Source organism: Hypomesus transpacificus, chromosome 9 (assembly GCF_021917145.1).
Source record: "Hypomesus transpacificus isolate Combined female chromosome 9, fHypTra1, whole genome shotgun sequence".
Lineage (NCBI taxonomy): Eukaryota > Metazoa > Chordata > Actinopteri > Osmeriformes > Osmeridae > Hypomesus > Hypomesus transpacificus.
Genome location: NC_061068.1, coordinates 3,058,152 through 3,083,650, shown reverse-complemented (window position 1 = coordinate 3,083,650; position 25,499 = coordinate 3,058,152). Strand labels below are relative to the sequence as shown.

General features: G+C 49.0%; 1 protein-coding gene across 2 annotated transcripts; it reads right to left on the bottom strand.

Moving 5' to 3' along the window:
• Positions 1-138: 138 nt before the first annotated feature.
• Positions 139-25,101, bottom strand: phc2b (polyhomeotic homolog 2b (Drosophila)). 2 transcript variants are annotated; one of them, XM_047025517.1, is made up of 16 exons: positions 20,848-20,975; positions 20,522-20,618; positions 16,357-16,630; positions 15,538-15,717; positions 15,364-15,444; positions 14,597-14,752; positions 13,372-13,509; positions 10,524-10,977; positions 6,659-7,050; positions 6,328-6,511; positions 3,894-4,126; positions 3,087-3,204; positions 2,724-2,844; positions 2,367-2,481; positions 1,922-2,279; positions 139-1,622 (listed from the first exon to the last, which is right to left on the bottom strand). In XM_047025517.1, the coding sequence occupies exons 2-16, from the start codon at positions 20,569-20,571 to the stop codon at positions 1,468-1,470; spliced, it is 3,009 nt and encodes a 1,002-aa protein (XP_046881473.1). In that variant the 5' UTR covers positions 20,572-20,618; positions 20,848-20,975; the 3' UTR covers positions 139-1,467. The 2 variants fall into 2 exon arrangements, with proteins under 2 accessions (XP_046881473.1, XP_046881474.1); XM_047025518.1 differs by lacking the exons at positions 20,522-20,618; positions 20,848-20,975 and adding an exon at positions 24,955-25,101.
• Positions 25,102-25,499: the final 398 nt, after the last annotated feature.

Sequence of the window (25,499 nt, the reverse complement as noted above, 5' to 3'; positions counted from 1 at the left end):
AGATCTGTTCTGTTGAGCAAAAGGCATTATATATCGCTGCTTTTGTTGGCACAGGTTCGGTAAAACAGACTAGTGACAGCTCCCGAAACATCCTTCATAAAGACTGACACAAACACACACACACAAAAAGGCCATGGCTTTATGTTGCAGATTATTTATCATTGGAAAAAAGTTTGCGTTACAAATTCGTTCTTTGATAAATACAGGCATTTTACAAAGCATCTCAAAAGTCAAAAACTTCGTTTACCATCACATGACCACAAAGTACAAACAGACAAAGACCAAGATAAGAACTTTATAAAAAAACACAAAAACTCCCTTGAAACCGGACGATATTTACACATAAATTTGCATATTTCAAAATATTAAACAACACCTTTTATTATAAAACATGAATAACTTAAAAAGCAAAACACAGGCATGTTATTCCTTAATTCACACATTCAGCAGTCTCTTCTGAAGATAGCGTTGCTTGGTCATTTCCATCTGGGTTTAGGATGTCCTGTGACTGAGACCCTTGAGTTGGTGTGTCTCCACCCAGGTCTGTGCTTCCTGTGCCACACGTCCCAGCACACATGGCTTGAACAAGTTTGGACGCATTTGGGTAAATCACTTTGGAGGGAGAGGGAGAGGGGGAGAGGGAGAGAGAAAGAGAGCAAGAGATTGAGACAGAAAAAGTACCTTCCCTTGAAAACGAGAACTAAGGAGCATGTTTTGCAAGAAAAATAAACTGAAGTGCTTCTCAAACTTTTAGTCAGGCCTCTAAACAGAAAAACATTTACCCCCCCCTCCCATTTGAACTACACCCTCTTCCAAAGCGATATACTTCTCTCGTTATCTGCTCCCCAACACAACGTTCCACAAGCTTTTCAGTGACCCCTGACATACACACTTGTGTTTTGATGCCAATAACCAAAGTAACAACTTCAAATAAAACACCATCTATGGTAAGAAGTCCTATGTTCAGTCACAATTACACGTCAGGAGAATATTATTTTAGTAACAATATCTCTGTTCCAACTCCCCTGAAAATGAATCACAATTGGCGCCAGAAGGGGACGGGGTCTCCAGGGGGTGGAGCCAGCATGGGGCGGAGTCTCTAGGGGTGGAGCCAGGAGGGGGTGGAGCCAGCATGGGGCGGAGTCTCTATGGGTGGAGCCAGCAAGGGGCACAGTCTCTAGGGGTGGAGCCAGGAGGGGGTGGAGCCAGCATGGGGCGGAGTCTCCGAGGGGGGGGGGGGGAGGGGGCAGCGGGGTTGGAGTCTCCGGGGGGGGGGGCACCAGAGGGGTAGGAGAAGAGCTGATATGCTAGTGCAGTCAGAGATATCAGTGCTTTGGTGACGAGTCTTACATCCTGTCCGCGAGTGAGACTCTCCTCCCCCACCACACACACACACACACGTACACACACACACGTACACACACACACACACACACATTGGCAGCCAGTCCTGTAGATGGCCCCTGGCTAGGAATCTTTCAGCATGTTGATGCTGGCGAAGATCTTGAGAGCAGGACCCAGTTTGATGTTCATGGCGCTCATCAGGTGGTCCTCCTTCAGCAGCAGCAGAGCCTGGCCGTCGATCTCCTGCGAGCGGAACTCCTCCGCTATCTCCTGGCAGCCTGGAGCGACAACCACAGCAGTCAGACTGCACTAACTAACCCACACACAACCACAGCAGTCAGACCGCACTAACTAACCCACACACAACCACAGCAGTCAGACCACACTAACTAACCCACACACAACCACAGCAGTTAAAACTGCACTTCCAAGTCTTTGATTATCTGCAACACGTACTACATGCATCATTTGCACATCTCTGTGTAAAAACATCTAAATGACCAAATGTAAACACTGAATGATCAAACCTAATTGATTAATGGGTTTTAAATGTTTGAGGGTTGGTGTGTGGACCGACCTGGTAGAGAGCGGATGAACTGGTACACCTCCCCCACCTTCCACTGGGTGGCGTCGGTGGGCATGAAGTGCTGAGAGAGGGGCGGCTCCATGGCTTCCTGTTCAGAGCCCCTCCCTGCGGGGTGGTGCGTGGGGGTTAACCCCTGGGGGGGCCCCTGGGGGGGCCCGGAGCTGGCGGCCGACAGGGGGGAGGCGGGGGAGGGGGGCTCCTCGTCGCTGGACGTGTCTGAACAGGGGCTGGACTCCCCCTGGTTGGGCTGGGAGGGGAGGGGGGGGGCCGTGGACCCCCGGGGGGGCTGTGAGGGTGTGGGGGGGGCCGTGGACCCCCGGGGGGGCTGTGAGGGTGTGGGGGACAGCTTCTGAAAGGACAACAGGGCAGATGGTCAGAGCTCGCTGGCTTATACCTGCGTGAGGACACAGGAAGTGGTACAGGAAGTAGATCCTACCTGCTTCTTGGCCTCCACGCTGGGACGGCCCACAGACCTCCTGCGCCAGCGATTGGTTGGTTTGCTCCTCTCTGGGCGGAACAGGCCCATCCTCTTAGTGCAGCCCACATTGTACCTGTTCAGGTAGGAGAAGAAGATCACACGTCTTTCATGCAGGTAGGAGATTTATTGCAGTCCATACTAAATGATTTGTCTGTCGCTCTGGATCAAAGTTTCCACAGCGAGACAGCAAGGCCGGGGGGGACAGCGAGGCCGGGGGGGGGGGGGGGACAGCGAGGCCGGGGGAGGGGGGGGGCCCGGGGCAGCGAGGCCGGGGGAGGGGGGGGGACAGCGAGGCCGGGGGAGGGGGCAGCGTACCTCTTGGCACAGACCATGGAGCAGAACCTCTTGGAGCCCTTGAACTTGTAGTTGAAGTCCACCCAGCCGCAGTACTCACAGGTGAGTTTAGGAACATCTGCCTCCTCCTGCTCCTTCAGCTCTGAGCACACACATACACACCAGTTAGCAGCAACACCGGCAAGTTGTGCCTGAACAATGTAACATGTCGGAAGTCTAATGGAGTCAGCTAGCCAGTCGGTCAGGTCAGCCACCTCGCCAGTCAGCCAGTCAGCCAGCCAGCCAGTCAGTCAACCAGTCAGTCAGCCAATCAACCAGTCAGCCAGCCAGTCAGTCAGCCAGCCAGCCAGCAACCCAGTCAGTCAGCCAGCCAGTCAGCCTCACCTTGGTCCTCAGCCTCAGAGTCGGTGCTGTTGTCAGGGTTACTGCCGGGGGTCTTGTCTGGGTCAGAGGAGAGCTGGTCCTTCTTAGGGCTGTCCACCAGGAGGGGGAACCGCTCAATCTGGACAACAACAACATCAATTTCACAAACATCAACATTAACACCAACCACAGCAATATCAACAACTATACCACAAACATCCACAATAACATCTATAACAACATCATCAACCACAACATTAACAATAAAAAACAACAACAGCAAGATATCACAAACATCAACAATAACATAAACACGAGCACCAACACTATCGTCATTTGAAGGTAGGAGTAGAACAAGCACTGTGTAGTGTCTGACTGTCTCATCATGCCCCACCTCAGGAGAGGAACAGGAACCACAACCAGCCAGTAGGGGGCAGTGAGTCCCCAGACAGACGCATCAATCTACATGTGTTCTTATCTACAATAATCCTACTGGAAATGATAAGGCTCAATTGAGGGCTTTCTGTGCAGATCTCAGACACGCGCTGGCACCCCCCTGATGGTGCACAGCTGACGCTCCCTCCGTCAGGTCTACACCCGGTACACGGTAACGTGAGCCAGTTACCCGGCTAAGCTCAGGAGGAAGCCAGGAGGTAACTAGCGAGCAGCTGTCAAGCTGGCACAGTCTTGCAAAAACAGTCTCGTGTAGGAAAATGATGTTTGTTTCAAGTAGTATACCCCTCAGGGCATCCACACAAGTACACACAGGACAGTGACAGCTTGTTTACTCCTTCGTAATGGACGCCCCTCAGAGAGCTTAACACTCACGGGGAACGGCTCTGCTCCCTCCTGGATGACGAATCCCTCGATGACGTGTGTTAGGACCTGGGGCTTGACGATAGCCTGCGGGGGCTTGTTCTCTCCGTTCTGCGGCGCACTTCCCGCCACCACAGGCGCCACCTCGCTCTCGTTTCCGGAGGTCATGTTCGCCGGAGGAGAGCGCGTTCCAGGTGATGGGGTTGAGCTCACGCGCTTGGTCGAAGCTGAGCTCTCCGCCGGAGCTGAGTCACAAACAGACAGGTAAACAAACGAAGTTTAGATCAACGAGACGTGTTCCCGCTCGACTCTGTCACTGCGGGGCCGACTGTCAAATCTGAGTGTTCCTAGTTGCGTAATTGTGGGAGTCAATTATGCACGGAAATCATCGATATCTAATCCCCCCGCACCCCTTAAAATTATGTTGTGGTGTCTTACTGCGTAGTTATTTTATTGTGTAGGTTAGGATTTGAGAAGATTGTTTTCTGTTTATATCATAACAAGATACTGACAAATACCTGGGCGCAAAGAAGTTGATCTGCGCTTTTTAGAACAAGCATGTTTACATGCGGCGAGCACCAACGTAACACTAGGTTTGTAGTTCAGCATCTTGATCAGATAGCAAACAATAGGTGAACTAATTTACATAAATCTGCCAAAATACAATTCAACTGTTTGACGAGTTTCTCGACAATCAAACAAAAAACGCACGCAGACATCCATCTTGTAAACAAAGTCGTTAAAAGCGGTTCTTTTCTACACATTAGCCCAAAGCTCCGCTAAAAGACTTACATAGGTCTGCTTCCGTACCCATTCTAAAAGCTTTCGCTTATAGAGAAAGATTAAGAATTGGCTCACCAAAACTTCCTCTGTCGCTTCCCTTAAGCTTGTTATCCAATTTTATTTGGACGCCCACACAAAAATGCTAAATCTGCGCTACTCTTTGAAAGAGGCTCGAATCGCACGCCTCTCAACGGCAATGGAGGGCTGACAAACGGCTCGACAATGTGCGAATCTCGCTCGGAGCTGCTGTGTTTCACGGTTTAAAGACAGGCGGTGCACGCTGGGCAGCATGAGAGAAGCACCGCCTCCTCTCTCCCCCTGGACACTAATACAGGCTCCTCTTAACGCCATACATTACACTCCTGTAATGTTCACTAATTCAGTTCAGGCTCAAGACCAGTTTTAATTATGAACACAGTTGGATGGTTTCTGACTTCCTAAGATATCATACTCATACAGAATATGTATGACTCATGCAGAATATGAGTATCAGTTAATTGTCTTCATGTTCACTAGGTAAAAGTGAATGGCCTTAAAAAGAGAAATTCAGGTTTAGTAATTATTGTCCTGTTAAATATTCTTCGGGCCAAATTATTTAATTGATCATTCAATTATATAGGTGAGTGAATTCACTGGAAAACAATTACAAGTAGCACAAAGTAACCATGGAGACCATATCACCCACCCAAGCTTGGTGACCAATGATGTCACCACATTCACCCCAACACCAGTAAAAACTAAAAAGCAGTTTTATTACATCAGAAATACACCGTAGAAAACATGGAGCCAGAATGGGGTGTTGGGTGGAGCAGATCCCCACTGCAGCACTGCGTCTTCACTTCCAGGAAACCAGTGTGCAACGCACGGTTTCCACTAACCAGAAGGACCAATCTGACACGAAATATTTTCCACAAGAAACCTCAACATGGCTGAACCATCACAGTGCTAAACTACAAGCAGCTCTGTTCTCTTGTTGTGGCAACAGAGGTAACAAGCTGCTTCAGCTTGATGCTCATTGTTTTATCACTGCAATTCCAAATATATATTGATATAATATATATTTACATTTGCATTTAGTCATTTATCAGACGCTCTTATCCAGAGCGACTTACAGTAAGTACAGGGACATTCCCCCCAAGGTAAGTGCCTTGCCCAAGGACACAACGTCATTTGGCACGGCGGGGAATCGATCCGGCAACCTTTTGATTACTTTTTTTTTTTTTTGATCTCTCACCGCTCAGCCATCTGACTCCCTATATATATATATATATATATATATATATATATATATATGTACATATTTTGGGGGGGGGGGTTCAGAACTGCCTGTTACTGTGTAAAGAGTTGTACCGTTAGTCTCAACTGTGTGAATAGTTGTACAGTCAGTTTTAACGACTGAGTAGCGTCATACAGATGACGAGGCCCTGGACTAAGAGTCTGCTAACAAAGTGTGCAGCTCAGAGGAATCTGATCAACTTTTAACATATTTCTAGAGAGGAGAGAGGAGGAGGAGTAGAGAGGATGAGGAGGAGAGAGGAGACAGGTGTGTTTGAGTCCAGGTGTCTAAACTCCAACTAGAAAATGTATCCCATCAGGAAAAAATGCTTTTGGCGATAGTGTGACCAAGGCAACTGTGACGTAAAAAGAAGGTTGGGGCTACTACCTGACGGGAGGCTGGTGGGCGTGGCCACGGGGGTGGAGTTGGGCGTGGCAGGGGCGGGCTTCGGAGGCTCGGATGGCTTGGCGACCGGTGAGGGGGCGGGGCTCTGCTGGGCGGCAGGGGGCGGAGTTTCTCTAACCACCAATGAGGTGGGCTTGTCTTTGCTGTCTTGATCCAATCGGGACGCCTGGGGGGGAGAGAGAGAGAGAGAGGATAAAACAGAGCAAAAGACAGAGAATGAGAGCAATAGCGAGGAGGAGATAGAGTGAGAGAGAAAGAGGAGATGGAGAAAGGTAGAAAGAGAGAAAAAGAGAACTTGAATTCCCCTCCGTACCTGGCCCCTGACCTGCGAGGCGGTGGGCTGGATCTGGAGGTTGATGGGGGTGAGCTGGACGGGCTGGGCCTTGGCCTGGCTGAGGCCGGGGTGGAGCGTGTGGTGGGGGCTGATGGTGGAGTGGAAGATGGTGGCCTGGTGGCTTGCCGGTGGGGCTTGGTGATTGGCCGGTGGGGCTTGGTGATTGGCCGGTGGGGCCTGGTGATTGGCCGGTGGAGCCTGGTAGCTGGCCGGTGGGGCCTGGGGAGGGCCGGATGGTCGGGGCTGCACAGGGCCGGGGGTGTGGAGGTGAGGCTGGATGGAGGCTGTCTGGAGGAGAGGAGCTCTCTGAGGAATGTGGCACTGCTGCTTGTGGTGGATCACCAGGGAGTGGGGCTGGATCTGGGTGTAGGCTGGAGGGGACACACACACACACACAGTGTAGAGTCAGTGAAGAGATCCTTGTAACCCACTCGTTTCACGTGGGATAAACCCCAGACCCCAGAGCATGCCAGCTGGCTACCCTCCTTATCAACCTGAGGAACACCGCAGGCTAACACTGCTCCACATCCTGCCAACTGTCACAGCAAACCATGTGGGAATCACCCAAGAAACCAAACCATGTGGAAATCACCCAAGAAACCAAACCATGTGGGAATCACCCAAGAAACCAAAGCAGAACCCGACTCCACAACAGAGAAGCCGGTGTATGAAAGGAGCGTTGCTGCTTCTCTTGGCTAGCGGGCGCTGACAGAACGCAGCATTGAGAACGTGTTGAAAAGCCCACATCAGAGTTCATTGCTCACTAGCATCCCACTCACACTAGCCCATCAGAGCCTGTCAACTCTGGAGCAAACACACCATCCACCCAGGAACAGAGCTGCCTCCAGCCCAGCCCGGCCTCCTCTTCTGGGGTCAGGCCAGCGGGGCCCTGGCCTCTACGGAGGACAACTCTGTATAAACACAGGTAGGGGCAGACACGGGGACGGGAGGAGAGAGGATTCATGACATACTGACTGTAGTCAAGGGTGAGTCAGTGTGACTGCTACTCTGCTACCTCAACACACACACACACACCTCCCTCTGGGAAACCCAGACACCTGCTGAGTCACCTTCACTGATCCGTAACGAGACGGGCTTCTCTCAAACTGCTCCCCAGAGAGGCTCCTGAACACAGCTCCGCCCACGCCCGCCTCCGGCAGCAGGGACTGGGAGGCTGAGAGAAGCAGGGCTCTGGTTCTGGAGGGGGCCAGCCTACAGGGCCTGCCCCCCTCTCAGGCTCCGTTGTGGAAAAGCCAGTACGGGCAGCATTGCTGGAGGGTGTTTAGGGTGTGGGGGAGGAGACCACTGCCTCCCCACAGCAGAGCTGGGAGGTTTCCATCCAACTTGCCTCCTCAACCCCGGGATCCGCAGGGGAGGGGCCTCGCATGTGGGGCCACAGGACTCACAGGCAACCCAACTTATGGTTAAAATACACCGGATACAAGAAGCAGCCCTCACTATCCCACTCACAGCTTTCTCAGAGCCCTAATGAGGAACAGAGGAAAAGAGAGAGAAAGACGTCTTGCAGAGGAGAGAAGGAAAGGGGGAGGAAGAGGGGGTCATTCTCCCTCAAGGCCGTGGGATGAGGAGAAGAATGAGTCAGCCCATCCCTCCCACACACACACACTTCCTATGGTATGTGTGTGTGTGTAGCAGGATGTCTACAGGAGAGGGCTGTGTGTGTGTGTGTGTGTAGCAGGATGTCTACAGGAGAGGGCTGTGTGTGTGTGTGTGCGTGGGGCGGCCTGCATGGCCAGGCCCTGGAAAATCCCTGAGTTTCCAGTTTGTCTCTGTCTGCTCCTGCTGTCGTCCTCATCTCCTGAGAACCTCCATTCTGGTCACCAGACAGCAGCACCAGACAGCACCAGACAGGGCATAACCAAGCAAGCCTCAGAGATAGGAGAATGTAGCCTACACCTTACCCTCACCCTCAAGTCTGACTACCTAACAGGAAAGTGCATCCAGTAGCAATCTGGGTGTAAAGGTGTAAAGGGGTGTAGAGAGGTGTAGTAGGGTGTAGAGAGGTGCAGGAAGGTGCAGAGAGGTGTAGGAGGTTGTAGAGAGGTGTAGGAGGGTGCAGAGAGGTGTAGGAGGGTGCAGAGAGGTGTAGGAGGGTGCAGAGAGGTGTAGGAGTGTGTAGGAGGGTGCAGAGAGGTGTAGGAGGGTGCAGAGAGGTGTAGGAGGGTGCAGAGAGGTGTAGGAGGGTGTAGAGAGGTGTAGGAGGGTGCAGAGAGGTGTAGGAGGGTGTAGAGAGGTGTAGGAGGGTGTAGAGAGGTGTAGGAGGGTGCAGAGAGGTGTAGGAGTGTGTAGGAGGGTGCAGAGAGGTGTAGGAGGGTGCAGAGAGGTGTAGGAGGGTGCAGAGAGGTGTAGGAGTGTGCAGAGAGGTGTAGGAGGGGGCAGAAAGGTGTAGGAGGGTGCAGAGAGGTGTAGCAGGGTGCAGAGAGGTGTAGGAGTGTGCAGAGAGGTGTAGGAGTGTGTAGGAGGGTGCAGAGAGGTGTAGGAGGGGTGCAGAGCCTCCCCTCTATCAGACAGGAGGATGAAAACAACACAGAACATGAGAGCAGATGCTCCAGGCTGGTCCCCTGGAGACAGGAAGCCATGCTGCTGGGAGATCAGACCCCCCCCCCCCCCCCCTCCTCCTCCTGAAGGCTCTACCACCCAGCAGACAGGAACACTGCTCTGTGGACCAGGGTACCACCACTGCTGACTTAGCTGACTTAGCTGGCTGAGTGATTTGGCTGGCTGGCAGGGCCCCCCCCCCCCGGTCCCATTTCTCTAGGAAGAGAAGCTCCACACATCTCCGGGGCACACCTGTCCCTCACGACCGCTACCATGGCAACCCTGGGTAATTATGAGCGCATGCGGCCAGCTTCAGGCTCCGCCCCTGCCTGAGTCCATTACTGGCTCCCGGGTGCACACTCTGCTAACCCCCCTGCATGGCAAACAGACAGGCATTACACACACACACACACACACACACACACACACACACACACACACACACACACACACACAACAAAGTTGTCCCAACACACATCTCCTTTTCTTCCCTCCACATCTATCCATCCCTTTTGCAACCTCTCCACCTCCCCTCCATCCCCCTTCCTCCCTCCTCGCATTCTCTCTTGTTCTACCTCTGCCCTCTCTCTCCTCTGCTCGCGTGTCTGGTCATGGATGGGTAACCCAGCAGGTTCAGACATGCAGACCTCAGCAGGTAACAGCCTTCACAAAGCGCCTCTGTTAACACCTCATGGTACGTACACACACACACACACACACACACACACACACACACACACACACACACACACACACACACACACAGTACCCAGACAACACTGCTCTTCTATGGATGTTGTTATCTGTTGCTACATTGTTGACTGGAAACTTGTCTTAATCATGTCCAGATGACACTGTCATTTGGTTCATGATAAATAAAAACCCTGGGACACACTTATGGTGTCTTACAAGACGCTCTGCTGCCCTCTAGCGCCCTCTAACCCTCTAGCGCATACTCCAGGAACCTTGGCGAGTACAACCAATGTAATACTGAGTGTGTGCTACCTAGTGTGTACTGCCTAGTGTGTGCTACCTAGTGTGTGCTACCTAGTGTGTGCTACCTAGTGTGTGCTACCTAGTGTGTACTGCCTAGTGTGTGCTACCTAGTGTGTGCTACCTAGTGTGTACTGCCTAGTGTGTGCTACCTAGTGTGTGCTACCTAGTGTGTGCTACCTAGTGTGTGCTACCTAGTGTGTACTGCCTAGTGTGTGCTACCTAGTGTGTGCTACCTAGTGTGTGCTACCTAGTGTGTGCTAGCCGCCCTAAGGGTTAGGGTTATACACACCTGGAGCGATAACAGCAGAGCCCCTTCCCACAGTCACACTGCGGCTCATGTTCAGGGCCCGCCCCTCCGAAGCCGCCTCCCCCTTCATGTTCAGGGCCCGCCCCTCCGAAGCCGCCTCCCCCTTCATGTTCAGGGCCCGCCCCTCCGAAGCCGCCTCCCCCTTCATGTTCAGGGCCCGCCCCTCTGAAGCCGCCTCCCCCTTCATGTTCAGGGCCCGCCCCTCTGAAGCCGCCTCCCCCTTCATGTTCAGGGCCCGCCCCTCTGAAGCCGCCGCTGCCTCCCCCCTCCGACCCCCCTCGTAGAGGGGTGCGGGCGTGCCGGGCTTCCCCCCCGGCCCCCCGGGGGCCCCCTGGCTGGGGGTTTTGGGGGGAGTGGAGGGCTGGATGGGGGCTGGGCTCTGCTTCAGGCTGAGGGCTTGGAGGCCCGGGGGGCCGCGGAGGGCCAGGTTCTGGACCTGGATGGAGGAGACAGGAAACACTGTCTGCTGCTGGTGTGGAAATGATCAGCATGAACACTCATACAGTTTCTGATACCGTTTTGTTTTATAAAGTCCTTCCCTCAAATCCTTGAGGGTTTAGGTTGGTTGAGGGGCAGTTCTATGGGCGTATGTGAAGCCCTCTGTGACATGCTTGCATGTAAAAAGGGCTATACAAATAAATGTTGATTTGATAAAGTTAAACAATTTGAACCTTTCAAAACTTAAACAACAAAAATAGTTTTTTTCCTTTTTTCCCCCACACTCACACAAAAGCATTTTTTTCAAAAAAAAAAATGTTTGTTACAAACTTTGTCCAAAATATTCTCAACCTTTCTAAACTTTTTCAACTTAAAAACGCAAAAAATCTAGATATCTTTTTCTTAAACATTTCTTTAACCTTTTTATTGCCCCCCCCCCCCACACACACACAAACACACACGAACGACCCAAAAAAGTTTTTTCTTAAAAAGGTTTGTTAGAACCTAAAGAAATCGACATAAAAAAATATTTCACACACAGTGAAGGGAGGGTAGAGTAAAGCAGAGCAGACTGCAGTACTCAATAATGCAAACTTTTTTGGTAAACTTCTTTCAACCCTTCAAAACCTTTTTTCCAAAAACATGTTTTCAAACTTTCTAAACTTTTTGTACAAAAATATTTTTTTTACCTTTTTAGACCCACACGACGACACAAAAAGTTTCAATTTGTTTCAGAAAAAGTTTGTTACAAACTTTGTTCAAAATATGTTTGTATCCTATGAAAAAATAAAAAATATCACCGATATTGTGAAAGGAGGAAAACTGAGTAAAGAGCAGAGCACATTAGAGCACGGTCCTCATCAATGATGTCATCAATTATTATTATTTTACTTTTTTTTTACCTGGAAACAAACAGAAACATTTATGTAACCTTTCTAAACTTTTTTGCAAAAGAAGTTTAACCTTTACAGTTTTTTCTGAAAAGAATTGTTAGAAAAAAATATCTATGTCTTTGCACTCTATTGCCCTCCATTACATACTCCAGGTACTACAACAATAGATCAGAGCTACGTTCAGTTTGAGCATGTGGTAGCTGGTACTTTTATGTTCTGTCCCTGAACCACCTCACAGACTGTCAACACCTGTTTACAGGTGGAGACGGTGGTAGTAATGTAAACCTGCCTGTGATGTGATGTGCTGTGTACAGGGTTAGAGTTGTATCCAGTTGTGTGGAAAGGGACAGGTAGTATCATCTATAGAGTGATGTATACAGTTTAATCTATAGAGTGATGTATACAGTTTACTCTATAGTGGTATATCCAGTTTAATCTATGGTGTGGTATATGCAGTTTAATCTATAGTGTGGTATATACAGTTTAATCTATAGTGTGGTATATACAGTATAATCTATAGTGTGGTATATACAGTTTAATCTATAGTGTGGTATATACAGTTTAATCTGTAGTGTGGTATATACAGTTTAATCTATAGTGTGGTATATACAGTTTAATCTATAGTGTGGTATATACAGTATAATCTATAGTGTGGTATATACAGTTTAATCTATAGTGTGGTATATACAGTTTAATCTATAGTGTGGTATATACAGTATAATCTATAGTGTGGTATATACAGTTTAATCTATAGTGTGGTATATACAGTTTAATCTGTAGTGTGGTATATACAGTTTAATCTATAGTGTGGTATATGCAGTTTAATCTATAGTGTGGTATATACAGTATAAACTATAGTGTGGTATATGCAGTTTAATCTATAGTGTGGTATATGCAGTTTAATCTATGGTGTGGTATATGTAGTTTAATCTATAGTGTGGTATATACAGTATAATCTATAGTGTGGTATATACAGTTTAATCTATAGTGTGGTATATACAGTATAATCTATAGTGTGGTATATACAGTATAATCTATAGTGTGGTATATGCAGTTTAATCTATAGTGTGGTATATACAGTTTAATCTGTAGTGTGGTATATACAGTTTAATCTATAGTGTGGTATATGCAGTTTAATCTATAGTGTGGTATATACAGTATAAACTATAGTGTGGTATATGCAGTTTAATCTATAGTGTGGTATATGCAGTTTAATCTATGGTGTGGTATATGTAGTTTAATCTATAGTGTGGTATATACAGTATAATCTATAGTGTGGTATATACAGTTTAATCTATAGTGTGGTATATACAGTTTAATCTATAGTGTGGTATATGCAGTATAATCTATAGTGTGGTATATACAGTATAATCTATAGTGTGCTATATGCAGTATAATCTATAGTGTGGTATATACAGTATAATCTATAGTGTGGTATATGCAGTATAATATATAGTGTGGTATATACAGTTTAATCAGTTTAAGAGTGGTTAAGCTACCTGGGAGGAGGCCACCTTGCTGGAGCTCTCTGATTGGACAGCGGTGACGGTGGCGGTGGGGGTGAAGATGAGCTGGGGGGAGAGGGGTACAGCCCGGCCCAGAGTCCTGGCCACCTGGACCAAGTTACTCTGCTGAGCCTGGAAACACAGGGCCAAGTTACTCTGCTGAGCCTGGGAACACAGGACCAAGTTACTCTGCTGAGCCTGGGAACACAGGACCAAGTTACTCTGCTGAGCCTGGGAACACAGCACAGAGCACACAGCCCTCAGATACACACACAGTCCTCAGATGAAATGCACACACACACACACACACAGTCCTCAGACACACACAGTTTCATTTTTCATTGGTTTTTATTTCGTTTTGACTTTTTGTTTTCAAATTCAATTTAGTTTTAATTAGTTTTTAAAGCAGGTTTTTTTAGTTTAGTTTCTATTTTTTGAAAATGCTTAGTTTTAGTTTAGTTTTTATTAGTTTTAGTGTTGGTTTTAGTCTTTAACCGACGCTTCTTCCCGTTTGTGGTGTTCCTGCCTATTTACTAACCAGCAGCTATTGGTTGGCCGGTGAAAGCACTGCTATAGTGTTCTCTGTCCTACGCTTGTGTCCGTCATGTTGCCTAGCCCTGTACTGGGGTTAGCTTCTGTTAGCCCTGTTAGCTTCTGTTTCGGGGGAGGGGGCTTGGTGTTGTCCTTTACCTTATTAAGGTAAGCTAGGTTAGCGTCCTTGTGCGCGCTTCTGAAATTTACTTTAAAATTCTTGGGATTTTTCCCTTTAATAAATTGTCCACATATTTCACAATATTTCATATTACACTGCAAGGCACTTGCTTTTATCTGACACAGTCATATTCAAAGTGATCCCAAATAGGATGCCAGACGAGGAGCATGCTGTGTTCAATTTGACATGGAATGTTGTAATTTCTGGATTCCCAGCGAGAAATGTAAATGTATTTTCTCTATGAAAGACATTGACAAGACGAAAACCAAGGTCATTTACTCAATAATTGTATGTTATTTTGGTTAGTTTTGCAACCAGACAAGAAAGTTTTAGTTAGTTTTCGTTTTCTTTATAATGCCTCGTTTCAATTTTTATTTCAGTTAAAGACCATGTTTTTACCACCTAGTGTTCATTATGTTTTTACCACCTAGTGTTGGTTATTTGTTGTTCATTTTCGTTTACGATTATAACCTTAGTGCATCCTTGTGTGTGTGTGTGTGTGTGTACCATCTGTGCCCGCAGGTACATGTGGGCCTGGCTGGCAAAGGTGGGGCTGGACTGCGGGCCCAGCAGCACAGTCTGCTGGGAAATGGTGGCGGGGGATGAGCTAACACCTTGGGCCCGACTGATGAGCTGGGCAGCTGGGGAGGGGGAGAGGTTGATCTGGGAGGAAAGAGAGGGAGGTGGTTAAGAGATGGGGAGAGAGACCCCTCTACAGAGACAGAGAGAAAGATGATGAGAGGAAGATGATGAGAGACAGAGACAGAGACAGACCCCTCTACAGAGACAGAGAGAGACCCCTCTACAGAGACAGAGAGAAAGATGATGAGAGACAGAGACAGAGACAGAGAGAGACCCCTCTACAGAGACAGAGAGAAAGATGATGAGAGACAGAGACAGAGAGAGACCCCTCTACAGAGACAGAGAGAAAGATGATGAGAGGAAGATGATGAGAGACAGAGACAGAGAGAGACCCCTCTACAGAGACAGAGAGAAAGATGATGAGAGGAAGATGATGAGAGACAGAGACAGAGACAGAGAGAGACCCCTCTACAGAGACAGAGAGAAAGATGATGAGAGGAAGATGATGAGAGACAGAGACAGAGAGAGACCCCTCTACAGAGACAGAGAGAAAGATGATGAGAGGAAGAGGGAGAGAGAAATTAAGAAAGAGGTGTGTAAAGAGAAAGAGACGTGTGGAGAAAGAGGTGTGGAGAAAGAGAGAGAGAGAATAGTGAGACAGGAGAGAGAGAGACAGGCGAGGAGAGACTCACGGTTCCAGCAGCAGCTCCAGGCTGGAGAGCTGATCCTCCGTTGTGCTGAGTGGAGCTCTGTCGGCCTGCTGCTAGACTGGCCTGGCAACACACACCACAACACTTACTTAGGACTTCTGGGTGTCTGAGTGTGTGGTGTGTTTATGTGTGTGTATTAAGGTGTGTGTGTGTGACCTGCTGTGCTGCGGCCAGACTCTGCAGGCTGTGTTGCTGCTGCAGGGCTGCAGTCTGCAGGCTGTGTTGCTGCTGCAGGGCTGCAGTCTGCAGCATGAGGTGCTGCTGCTGGGCTGCATACATCTGCTGCAGGTACTGAGCTGCTGAGCTGGGCCCCCTGTGGAGAGCCTGCTGAATCACCTGGGGCAGGGGGGGGGGATGAAGAGAGACAAAATAGAAATGAATCAAAAGCAAAACAAAAGCGATTCTGCATTAGCTGCACTAATGTTACCCATGCAGCAAATCTGCATTAGCTGCAACCAGGTTACCCATGCAGCAAATCTGCATTAGCTGCAACCAGGTTACCCATGCAGCGAATCTGCATTAGCTGCAACCAGGTTACCCATGCAATACTTGAGGAGTGAGCGAGCTGCAGCAACAGTAGGTACCTTTGAGGGCAACACAAAATAACAAAACACTCACAACTCCTATTTATATATCTTTTAGATATCTTTTAGTTAGGTGGCTTCCCTGAGACTACCAACCACAACCACGCTAAGCGGCGTCAGGACGGTGGTTATGACCTGGGTAACTGGACGCAGGTCCTGGCCTGTCTTTGCTGTGACAGTTAGCTCCTAGCAGGAGGTTCCTGTGTGCTCGTATGGAGAGAACACGCGCTACCTACCAGCACCACCAGGGGTCAGTAGCACAATGGATAACGAATTGAAGTGTGTTACCGTGTTTGTTATATCTATATAGATATATCTATATAGATATATGTGTGTGTGTGTGTGCTGTGTGAATGCGTGTATGTGTCTATGTCCCCAGGTGAAGTCTTACCTGAACAGTCTGCCGGTCAGAGATGCCACTGTACACAGAGATCTGAGAGACCTGCCTCCCTGCTCCTCCAGGAGCCCCACTCACCACCACCCCACCCTGGGCTGAGGAGGAGGGGGTGGAGGGGGTGGGGGAGGTAGTCATGGTAGAGGTGGAGGTAGTGGAGGAGGTGGCCCCAGTGGCAGTGGATGCTGCAGCCCCCTGGTCACTATCCATGGTGCCCTCTCCCCTTCTCGCCCTGGAGCCCCTGCTGCCCTTCTGTATGGCTCTCCTGTACCTGCAGGGGAACAGGGGAGAGGTCAGAGGGAGTCAGATTATTCTGAAGGAATTCTGGAACAAGAACTGGTTCCAGAACCCTACCACAAGACCCCGGAACCAGAAGACTGGGTGACCACCCTAGGACTATTATATATGAAGCCTATTTTAGCAGGAGAGAAGCCAGATATTCGAGCCCTTAGCTGAATAAATCCATTGAGGTTCGTTTTGTTATTCCAATGCCTACCGGAGATCGAAATCTAATTTGAGGGGCCTGTTTAAATAAACAGTGTTTTCCCCATCAGGCTCTGATTACAAGCACACGTTGACTCTTGGAAACGCTACCCCAAAGGTTTGGCTTCATTACTACCAGCCTGCTGTTGAGCCCACCTATCCCTGCTCTCCATGAAGAGGGGGAGGGGTCAGAGACCAAGTGCTCACAACTCACCACACAGGTCTACTCCCCTGACCAGCACACAGGTCTACGCCCCTGACCAGCACACAGGTCTACGCCCCTGACCAGCACACAGGTCTACGCCCCTGACCAGCACACAGGTCTACTCCCCTGACCAGCACACAGGTCTACGCCCCTGACCAGCACACAGGTCTACTCTCCTGACCAGCACATAGGTCTCATGAGGACTTGAACCATGGCGAGGATGGGAGGGAGGGAGGGATAAGGGAGAGATAGAGGGAGGGGGGGAGGTTGAAGGAAGGGGGAGAGAGAGAGACAGAGGAGGAGAGAGAGAGGGAGGAGGGAAGTTAGTGAGCGTGAGGTGGAGGTTGAGTGTTTGGATAGGGGGTTTGAATGAGAGTGAGGCTGGGGGGTGGTGTGATGGTGTAGTGAAATAAGGAGAGCCAGTGTCCTCCCCCTCCAGCCTGTAAACATCAGTCCTGCTCTGCAGCAAGCACTATGCCACACAATATATCTACAGGAGCACACAGAGCAGTTTATAATCTAGTCAACTTCTCTACAGAGACAATAGTATAGACCAGACATCCCCAACCTTTTCCACTGTACGCTGTTTTTAGGCCGCCCAACACATCCGTTCACTTAATTCGCACTTATCACATGTTTACCACCTGGAGCCAAACAGTTCGCTTTCACGGCTAAAATCATTTGAGCGATCAAAAAAGACAAATTGTCTATCAGCGCCACAGTAAGCACACATTGTGAAGAGAAGTAACCTGCGTAACTACCACGGCCAGGCCAGGTCTAGAACTTAGTGAAGTTAGAAAACGTGATCAGAACAGGCTGTTAGCCCGTAGGTATTACTCTCTTAAGCCTACGCTCAAGTTGTGCGGCTTCACGCTTCTTTTTCCATCGACCGCTAACAGGTCGCCCTCACGGAGATGTCTCCCGTTTCCAGATTTCTGTTAGAACGTTACATTATCCATAGGGAACAAATATGACAGAATTATTTTTTATGAGTTCAAATTAACAACTAGCACGCTGACAATTAATTGAGAGCATTATAATGTAGCAAACGTTCTTTTAGCTAGCTAGCCTAGCTAACTTTACTGCTCAAATCCTAGATAGCTAGAGCCAGCATAGTTAGCTGCTTTTATTGTGTGAGTTAGATAAACCTTACCTTCGTAATTGTCGCAACATACAATCCCAAGTACATCGTTAATGTTCATTTTGGGAAGGCAACCCAAAACGGCATTTTGTGTTTGAGAATTAACCTAACTGCTAGCTACCGGAAGTTGTTGACCTAGCTTGTACAAAATGCAGAAGTGATTCGTGCATAGTGGTTTGAAGTGTACATATGAATTCCACTCCAGCCTGAGCCAAAATTCAGAAAATTCCATTTGGTGCCAGAATGATATTGTATTCATATTTACATGAATTTTCATGTTAAATCATACACCAAACAATTTATAACATATTGAAGAAAAGAAATAGGGATTTCTAATGATATAAATATATTCCAAAGGTGGAAACACTAGCAATCTTGTTCACCACCTGAAAGCCATGCATGTGCACGAATATGAACAATCTACCAGAATGCGGTTTTTTTGTTAGAATTGTGAAATTTGTATTGTAGGCCAACAGAGTGGAGTATTTTAGGCCAACAGAGTGGAGTGTTCAGCCATGTAATATTTTGTTATCTAGCGCAATACAAATATTGAACCAAGTGTTCTTGTTATCCCATAAACGTACTGTTGAAGCTATATTAGCCTAGCTCTTTTCTGTGGCAAAGCACTGCAAAAGTTGGAAAAATTAAAATCATGCTTCACACCTGCTGTTCCCCATCCAAATCCGATTTCGGTAGACTAGCCAACTAGAAATGTTAAGAAAAACTAATATATCGTGATACATACCATTACCTTCCGTGGTTCAAAATTATACCGTGATATACATTTGAGGCCATACCGCCGAACATTCAAAACCGTATAAAAGTAATAAAATAATCATTAGTTGTAATCTTGAATTATTGTTAATTGATCAGTAGTTAATGACAGTACTCTTCAAAACCCAAAACTGTTCTAATCTTTAGCACTCAACATTCTAGATTCTAGTTCTGAAACCAAACCTGCCTGTATTCTAAATCCTGCAGTTTTTGTCTCCAGATTCCAGATTCTAGTTCCATGCATCCATCACCCCACACTCACCCCACCATCATCCTCATGCTGCCACACACACCTGGGCTGCGTATCCCGATAACGATGGATCGTAGCAACGACTGAGCAAAAAATCAAACCATCGATATTTCTTACCTGCGTTTCCCAAACATGCTCGTAAGAAGTAGGCCAATCTATGCGCTTTCAAGAGCTACGAATTTTCAAGAGACACTTTAGCTACGATGTCTTTGGGAACGGCCCGTAAAATTAAGATGCGGTGTACGATGGATTCTATGATCAACTTAGGCTTACGACGCTTTTGGGAAACGCAGCCCTATCTGTAGATAGAAACCTGAGCTGGTGTGGTGAAAGCACTGAGGCGAAGCAGGCACACACTAAGGATGTAAACAGAGTTAACAGACACACACCTTGACTCAGCCTCGACCTGTACCTGGCTGTTTGGAGTGAGATCTCTGAAGCTGAACACTAGCTATGACAGCACCACTCGGTCCTGCAGGATTGATGTCCTGGAGAGGATCAATCATTCAACCAACACAGGCTGAAGACTGTGCTGGAGAGGGACTGAGACAGACAGGCTCTCTCCCTGTCTCTCTCTCTCTCCCTGTCCCTCTCTCTCTCTTTCCCTCTCCCTCTCTCCCTCTCTCTCTCTCCCTCCCTGTCTCTCTCCCTCCGTGTCCCAGTCTTTCACCAGGCTCTCTCTCTCTCCCTCTCTCTCTCTCTCCCTCCCTGTCTCTCTCCCTCCCTGTCCCAGTCTTTCACCAGGCTCTCTCTCTCTCCCTCTCTCTCTCTCCCTCCCTGTCTCTCTCCCTCCCTGTCCCAGTCTTTCACCTTGTCTCTCTCTCCCCGTGTGTGTGTCTGTTGACAGCTGGCAGGCTACAGTGAGCTCGCTGCTAGCAGGAGCCTCCCTCACCTAACAAGGCTGTGGTCTCCACCCCTGATGATGACATAGTAAATAAAGGAAACCCTTAGCTGCAGTCCCATCCACAGATCAATAGATCAGAGTGGTGTGCACTGGTGGGTTTAAAAAGCCAGACTATAGAGACGTAGGAACAGAGGGAGGAATAGAGAGAGAGAGGGGGAGAGGGAGCTGGAGAATGACAGAGAGGGGACTGGAGAGTGTGAAAGTACAGAGGGGTGATGGTGAACACAGGCATGAAGGCAGACATAGTCCACCCCCAATTCCCCCAGCGCCCCCAGTCTGTCCTACCTCCTCCCCAGCATGTCCTACCTCCTCCCCAGTCTGTCCTACCTCCTCCCCAGTCTGTCCTACCTCCTGCGGCCCCCCCCAGCGTGTCCTACCTCCTGCGGCCCCCCCAGCGTGTCCTACCTCCTGCGGCCCCCCCAGCGTGTCCTCTCTGCAGGGCCGTGGTGCCCCATCCCCTGGGAGGCTGCTGATCGACGCTGCTCTTTGTCTCCCTCACTGCCTGGACCCCCGTGTGTCAGAGAGAGAGGGAGAGGGAGAAAGAGTGTGTGTGAGAATGTGTATATGAGAGGGTGTACATGTGAGAGTGTTTGAGAGAGTGTATATGTGAGAGTATGTTTGAGAGAGTGTATGTCAGAGTGTGTTTGATAGAGAGAAACAGAGAGAGAGAGACAGAGTGTGTGTGAGTGTGTGTGATGTATCCAAACCCTATCCCCTCTGCCTCCACTCACCCTCCAGTCTGCTCCCAGACCCAGCAACCCACCAACCAGGACGCAGCCTCCTGATTAGGTGGTATCCTAGCGACAGCCAACGGGGCGCCTATGGAATCCCCCAACAGTGCTGCATGCTGATTGGCTGGCAGGAGCTCCCCTAATGAAGATGATGGTAATGGTAATGATTTTACGCTCCTCTCTCCCCTCCCCCTCGTCTTTCTCCTTTCCCTCCCCCCTCATCTCCCTCCCCTCCCCCGCATGAATTCAGGATTTTGTATTTAATGCAGCCACTGCAGAAAACCAGGGCCATTATCTAGGATCACCAAAACACCCCAAACCCCATTCTGTCACAACCCTCCACCCTCTACCTGTGTACTGAGCATCATGGTCAACGTTAGAAACAAACAGCTGACACAGTATATAGGTTTTCTACATCTATTACTCTTCTTCTTGTGACCCGGCTGTGCTCACGCACCCTACCATGCACCCTGCCCTGCTCCCTTCTGCCTGGCTAGACCCACACGCTAGACCCAGACCCCAGACTAGACCCACACCCTAGACCCAGACCCACACCCTAGACCCAGACTAGACCCAGACTAGACCCACACCCTAGACCCAGACTAGACCCACACCCTAGACCCAGACTAGACCCACACCCTAGACCCAGACTAGACCCACACCCTAGACCCAGACTAGACCCACACGCTAGACCCAGACCCCAGACTAGACCCAGACCCTAGACCCAGACTAGACCCACACCCTAGACCCAGACTAGACCCACACCCTAGACCCAGACAAGACCCACACCCTAGACCCAGACTAGACCCTAGACCCAGACTAGACCCAGACCCCAGACTAGACCCAGAGCCCAGACCCCAGACTCAGCACCTGCCTGGGGCAGGCAGTATAGATGGCGCAGCGCAGGCGTGAAGCTCATTGATTATCATCTCTGCATTAGCATATAGATTAGCTGAAGACCAGAGAATGAGCTAACATCTGTCTGGAGGGTTGGACGTAGGGAGGGGGAGGAGGAGAAAGGGGGAGAGGGAGGGGGGAGAGGGAGGAGGGGGGAGAGGGAGTATGGGGGGAGAAGGGGGAGAAGGAACTAGAGGGGAGTGTGAGGAGGAGGGATGAGAATCATGAGGCTGTAATAAATGATTTGGGCTCTGTCTCAGTCTGATGATCTCCATGTACACACATATATGTACACACACACACACACACGTGTACACACACAGACACACACACACAGAGAGTAGACACAGACAGCAGAATAAGGTCACCAACAGTTAGCCCTGCTGTCCAACACTACGAAGCATGCCTTCATCTCCATATGCTCTACTGATTCATTCCAGCCGTGTTTGGAACGGGCTCTTGTGAGTCATCCATATTTAGAACGCTCAGAGTTCAGCGTGCGCTCCCACTGAGACGGTTCTGGCAGGAGATTCTCTACCAATCAAAAGATTTGAATATTCAGCCTCACAAAACAACCCCAGCCTCACCAAAGACTGAAATATGGGCTGGTCTGGGCTAGGTGGCTGGGCAAGCTAGTAAGAGAGAGAGAGAACGAGAGAGAGACAGAGAGAGAGTGTGAGAGAGGACGAGAGAGAGAGAGAGAGAGAGAGAGAGAGAGAGAGATGTTGAGACAGCGGAAGAGAGGAAACGAGTGAGATGATAGTGAAAGATGAGAGTGACAAAGCATGAGAGACAGTAGGAGAGAGAGAGTAAGATGCTGAGATAGGGAGGGAGAGACAGACAGAGAGAGAGATGCTGAGATAGGGAGAGACAGACAGAGAGAGAGAGAGACAGTAGGAGAGAGACAGAGAGACAGAGAGAGACAGATGCAGAGAGAGAGAGTAAGATGCTGAGATAGGGAGGGAGACGCACAGAGAGGGAGAGAGTGCATGAGAGACAGTAGGAGAGAGAGAAAGAGAGAGAGAGAGAGAGAGAGAGAGAGCATGAGAGACAGTAGGAGAGAGAGAGATGCTGAGATAGGGAGGGAGAGACAGAGTGTGGAAGTCTATGGTGGTCACTCAGCTTGTGTTACAAAACAAACACTGTAAGCAATAATACCTCCTGGAGAGTGTGTGAGAATAAGTGTGTGTGTGTGTGTGTGTGACTGTTGTGTGTTTGTTGTGTGTGAGTGTGTTGTGTGTGTGTGTTGTGTGTGTATGTGTGAGAGTCGTGTGTGTACATCCACACTTGTAATCTGTCCCACACCTGCACCTATAGTCCCACTATACACCACAACACCACTAACCCAGACCAGAGCCTCAAACACAACACCACTAACCCAGACCAGAGCATAGCCTCAAACACAACACCACTAACCCAGACCAGAGCATAGCCTCAAACACAACACCACTAACCCAGACCAGAGCCTCAAACACAACACCACTAACCCAGACCAGAGCCTCAAACACAACACCACTAACCCAGACCAGAGCCTCAAACACAACACCACTAACCCAGACCAGAGCATAGCCTCAAACACAACACCACTAACCCAGACCAGAGCATAGCCTCAAACACAACACCACTAACCCAGACCAGAGCCTCAAACACAACACCACTAACCCAGGCCAGAGAGCCTCAACACCTGTATGGGCATTTAGTTGGAAACTTGAGAGGTGAGGCAGAGGGCAGCAAACAAACACACACACACACACGTTGAGGTGTAAATGTTCTCAAAGCAACACCAGCTTGAACTCTCCTAGTGCTAAAAGCCTTCCAGCATTGTCAGGAACAACTCGTCATCCCATAATAACCACCTCTGTCCTCCACACTCACACCCCAGACATCACATCACACTTAACCCCCGGAGCCTGGGGGCGGGGCTAGAGGCTTTGCTGTAACAAGAAACAAATCAGTTTGTCTGCCTCTGAAAATCAGCCAATTAGAGCCGGCTGCATAGCAGCATGTATGATTAAGACGCTGTGTAATGAGGCCAGACAGACTGTTGGTGGTGTGAACACAGACAGCCCAGTGACAGCCATGCACCTCAGCTCAAGCAGCCAGGAACTGCTGTTATTAAGGGAGGAGAACATACCTGTGTGGCATAGGTTAGGGAGGGTTTGCACAGTGTATATGCAAGGCTATGTATGTATGTATGTTTGTATGTATGTACAGTACCAGTCAAAGGTTTGGACACATTTTCCCATGGGAAATGTACATGTATGTCAAGCATTCTGGAAGATCACTAGAAAGCTTTGTGGAACATGGGCAGGTCATGCTGGGTGACACTGGGCATCAGCTAAACAAGTGTAGTCCATGCAGGCTGTCAGCAAAGCAACAAAAAAAGAGGACATACCAAATCTTAAAATACTCTGAAATGTCAAATATAAAATATATTTTTTAATGAAAAAAAGTTTATTACGTTCGGAACATATGCAAATAGACCCGTGACTTATAGACCTGTGTGTGTGTGTGTGTGTCTACATACGCATGTATAAGCTCTAGTGACGTCAAGGAAGTCTTTAGCGTCCATTACATTCTAATTTGGGTCCCTGAATGAGCCAGGGGCAGAAAGGCTACACTTCCCCCATGCGGGTTAAGAGTCTCCAGCTGCACTTGCCCAGACAGACCCCCAGCGGGGTCGTGACCCAGGGGACAGAGTTGAACTCTCTCAAAAGGATACTTGCTCAAGCTAGCTACCTACCCCCATTCCCCGCACCCAGGAAAGAGCTGGGTTGTATACGATACAAATATACAACTTATGTTAAAGCTGGTCACAGTACACGCTGAGAAATTAGACCGCCCTCAACCCAGTAACTACAACTGTTATGCCAATGAATGCCTAACCGGATCAGAGGTTGGCAGAAAAGTGCATTCCTTTACTAATCACATCTACAACAATTGCCTTATGAAATCCAGTGTGCTGCGTACGAAGCTATGGTTAAATCAACTGTTAATACATGTTCCGCTGTTTCAGAGTTACTAGTAGTGGATAGCTAGTTCGGCTAACGTTAGCTAGCTAGCTACGTCCTTTGCCCCTCAGTAGTCCTGTGGCACGCACGCACGCGCTCGGACCAGCACGGTCACTGACCCTTGTGAGCACAACAAGAGCTCCCGCTCCGAGGCCTCGAACGGCCTGTTTAGGATCGATACGTATTTTAGCCGCCATACCTTCCGAAGAGAGCGTGTGATTCCCCACTGGTGTGCACTGTCTAGCCGCCTGCCTGCTTTGCTACACCATGTCTTGATGTTGTTTTATCCGGCGGTCCTGGAACACAGCAGCTCGAAGGCAGCAGGGAGGGAGAGCCCAACTCTGTGCATTAGCATTCCATAATACAGCACGTGACACCTTCTCAGCCAATGGGTAGGAGGAAAGTCTGTTCGACACGCCCCCTCCCCCCCTCCCCCCCCTCCCTCGTCTGGTACTCCATGCGCCTGTCAGGTCGGTACTACGGAGACTGTCATGGTGTCCATGGCAACAAAGGGGCTTTAACCCTCGCTCGAGTTTTATTGGCAGAACCTTTCTGATGTGTGCAGAACGTTCCGCAGCGATGAAGAAACACCAATAAAACCGGGATTTGAATTTGCGAAATCCCTGCGGCTATTACCGTTATATCTATAACTTCAGGAAAGAAACGAAATTACACCATATAGTTTGAACGATGACGTTCTAGGTCAGCGTAAGAAAACAAAGAAAAAAATGTATTGTACATAAG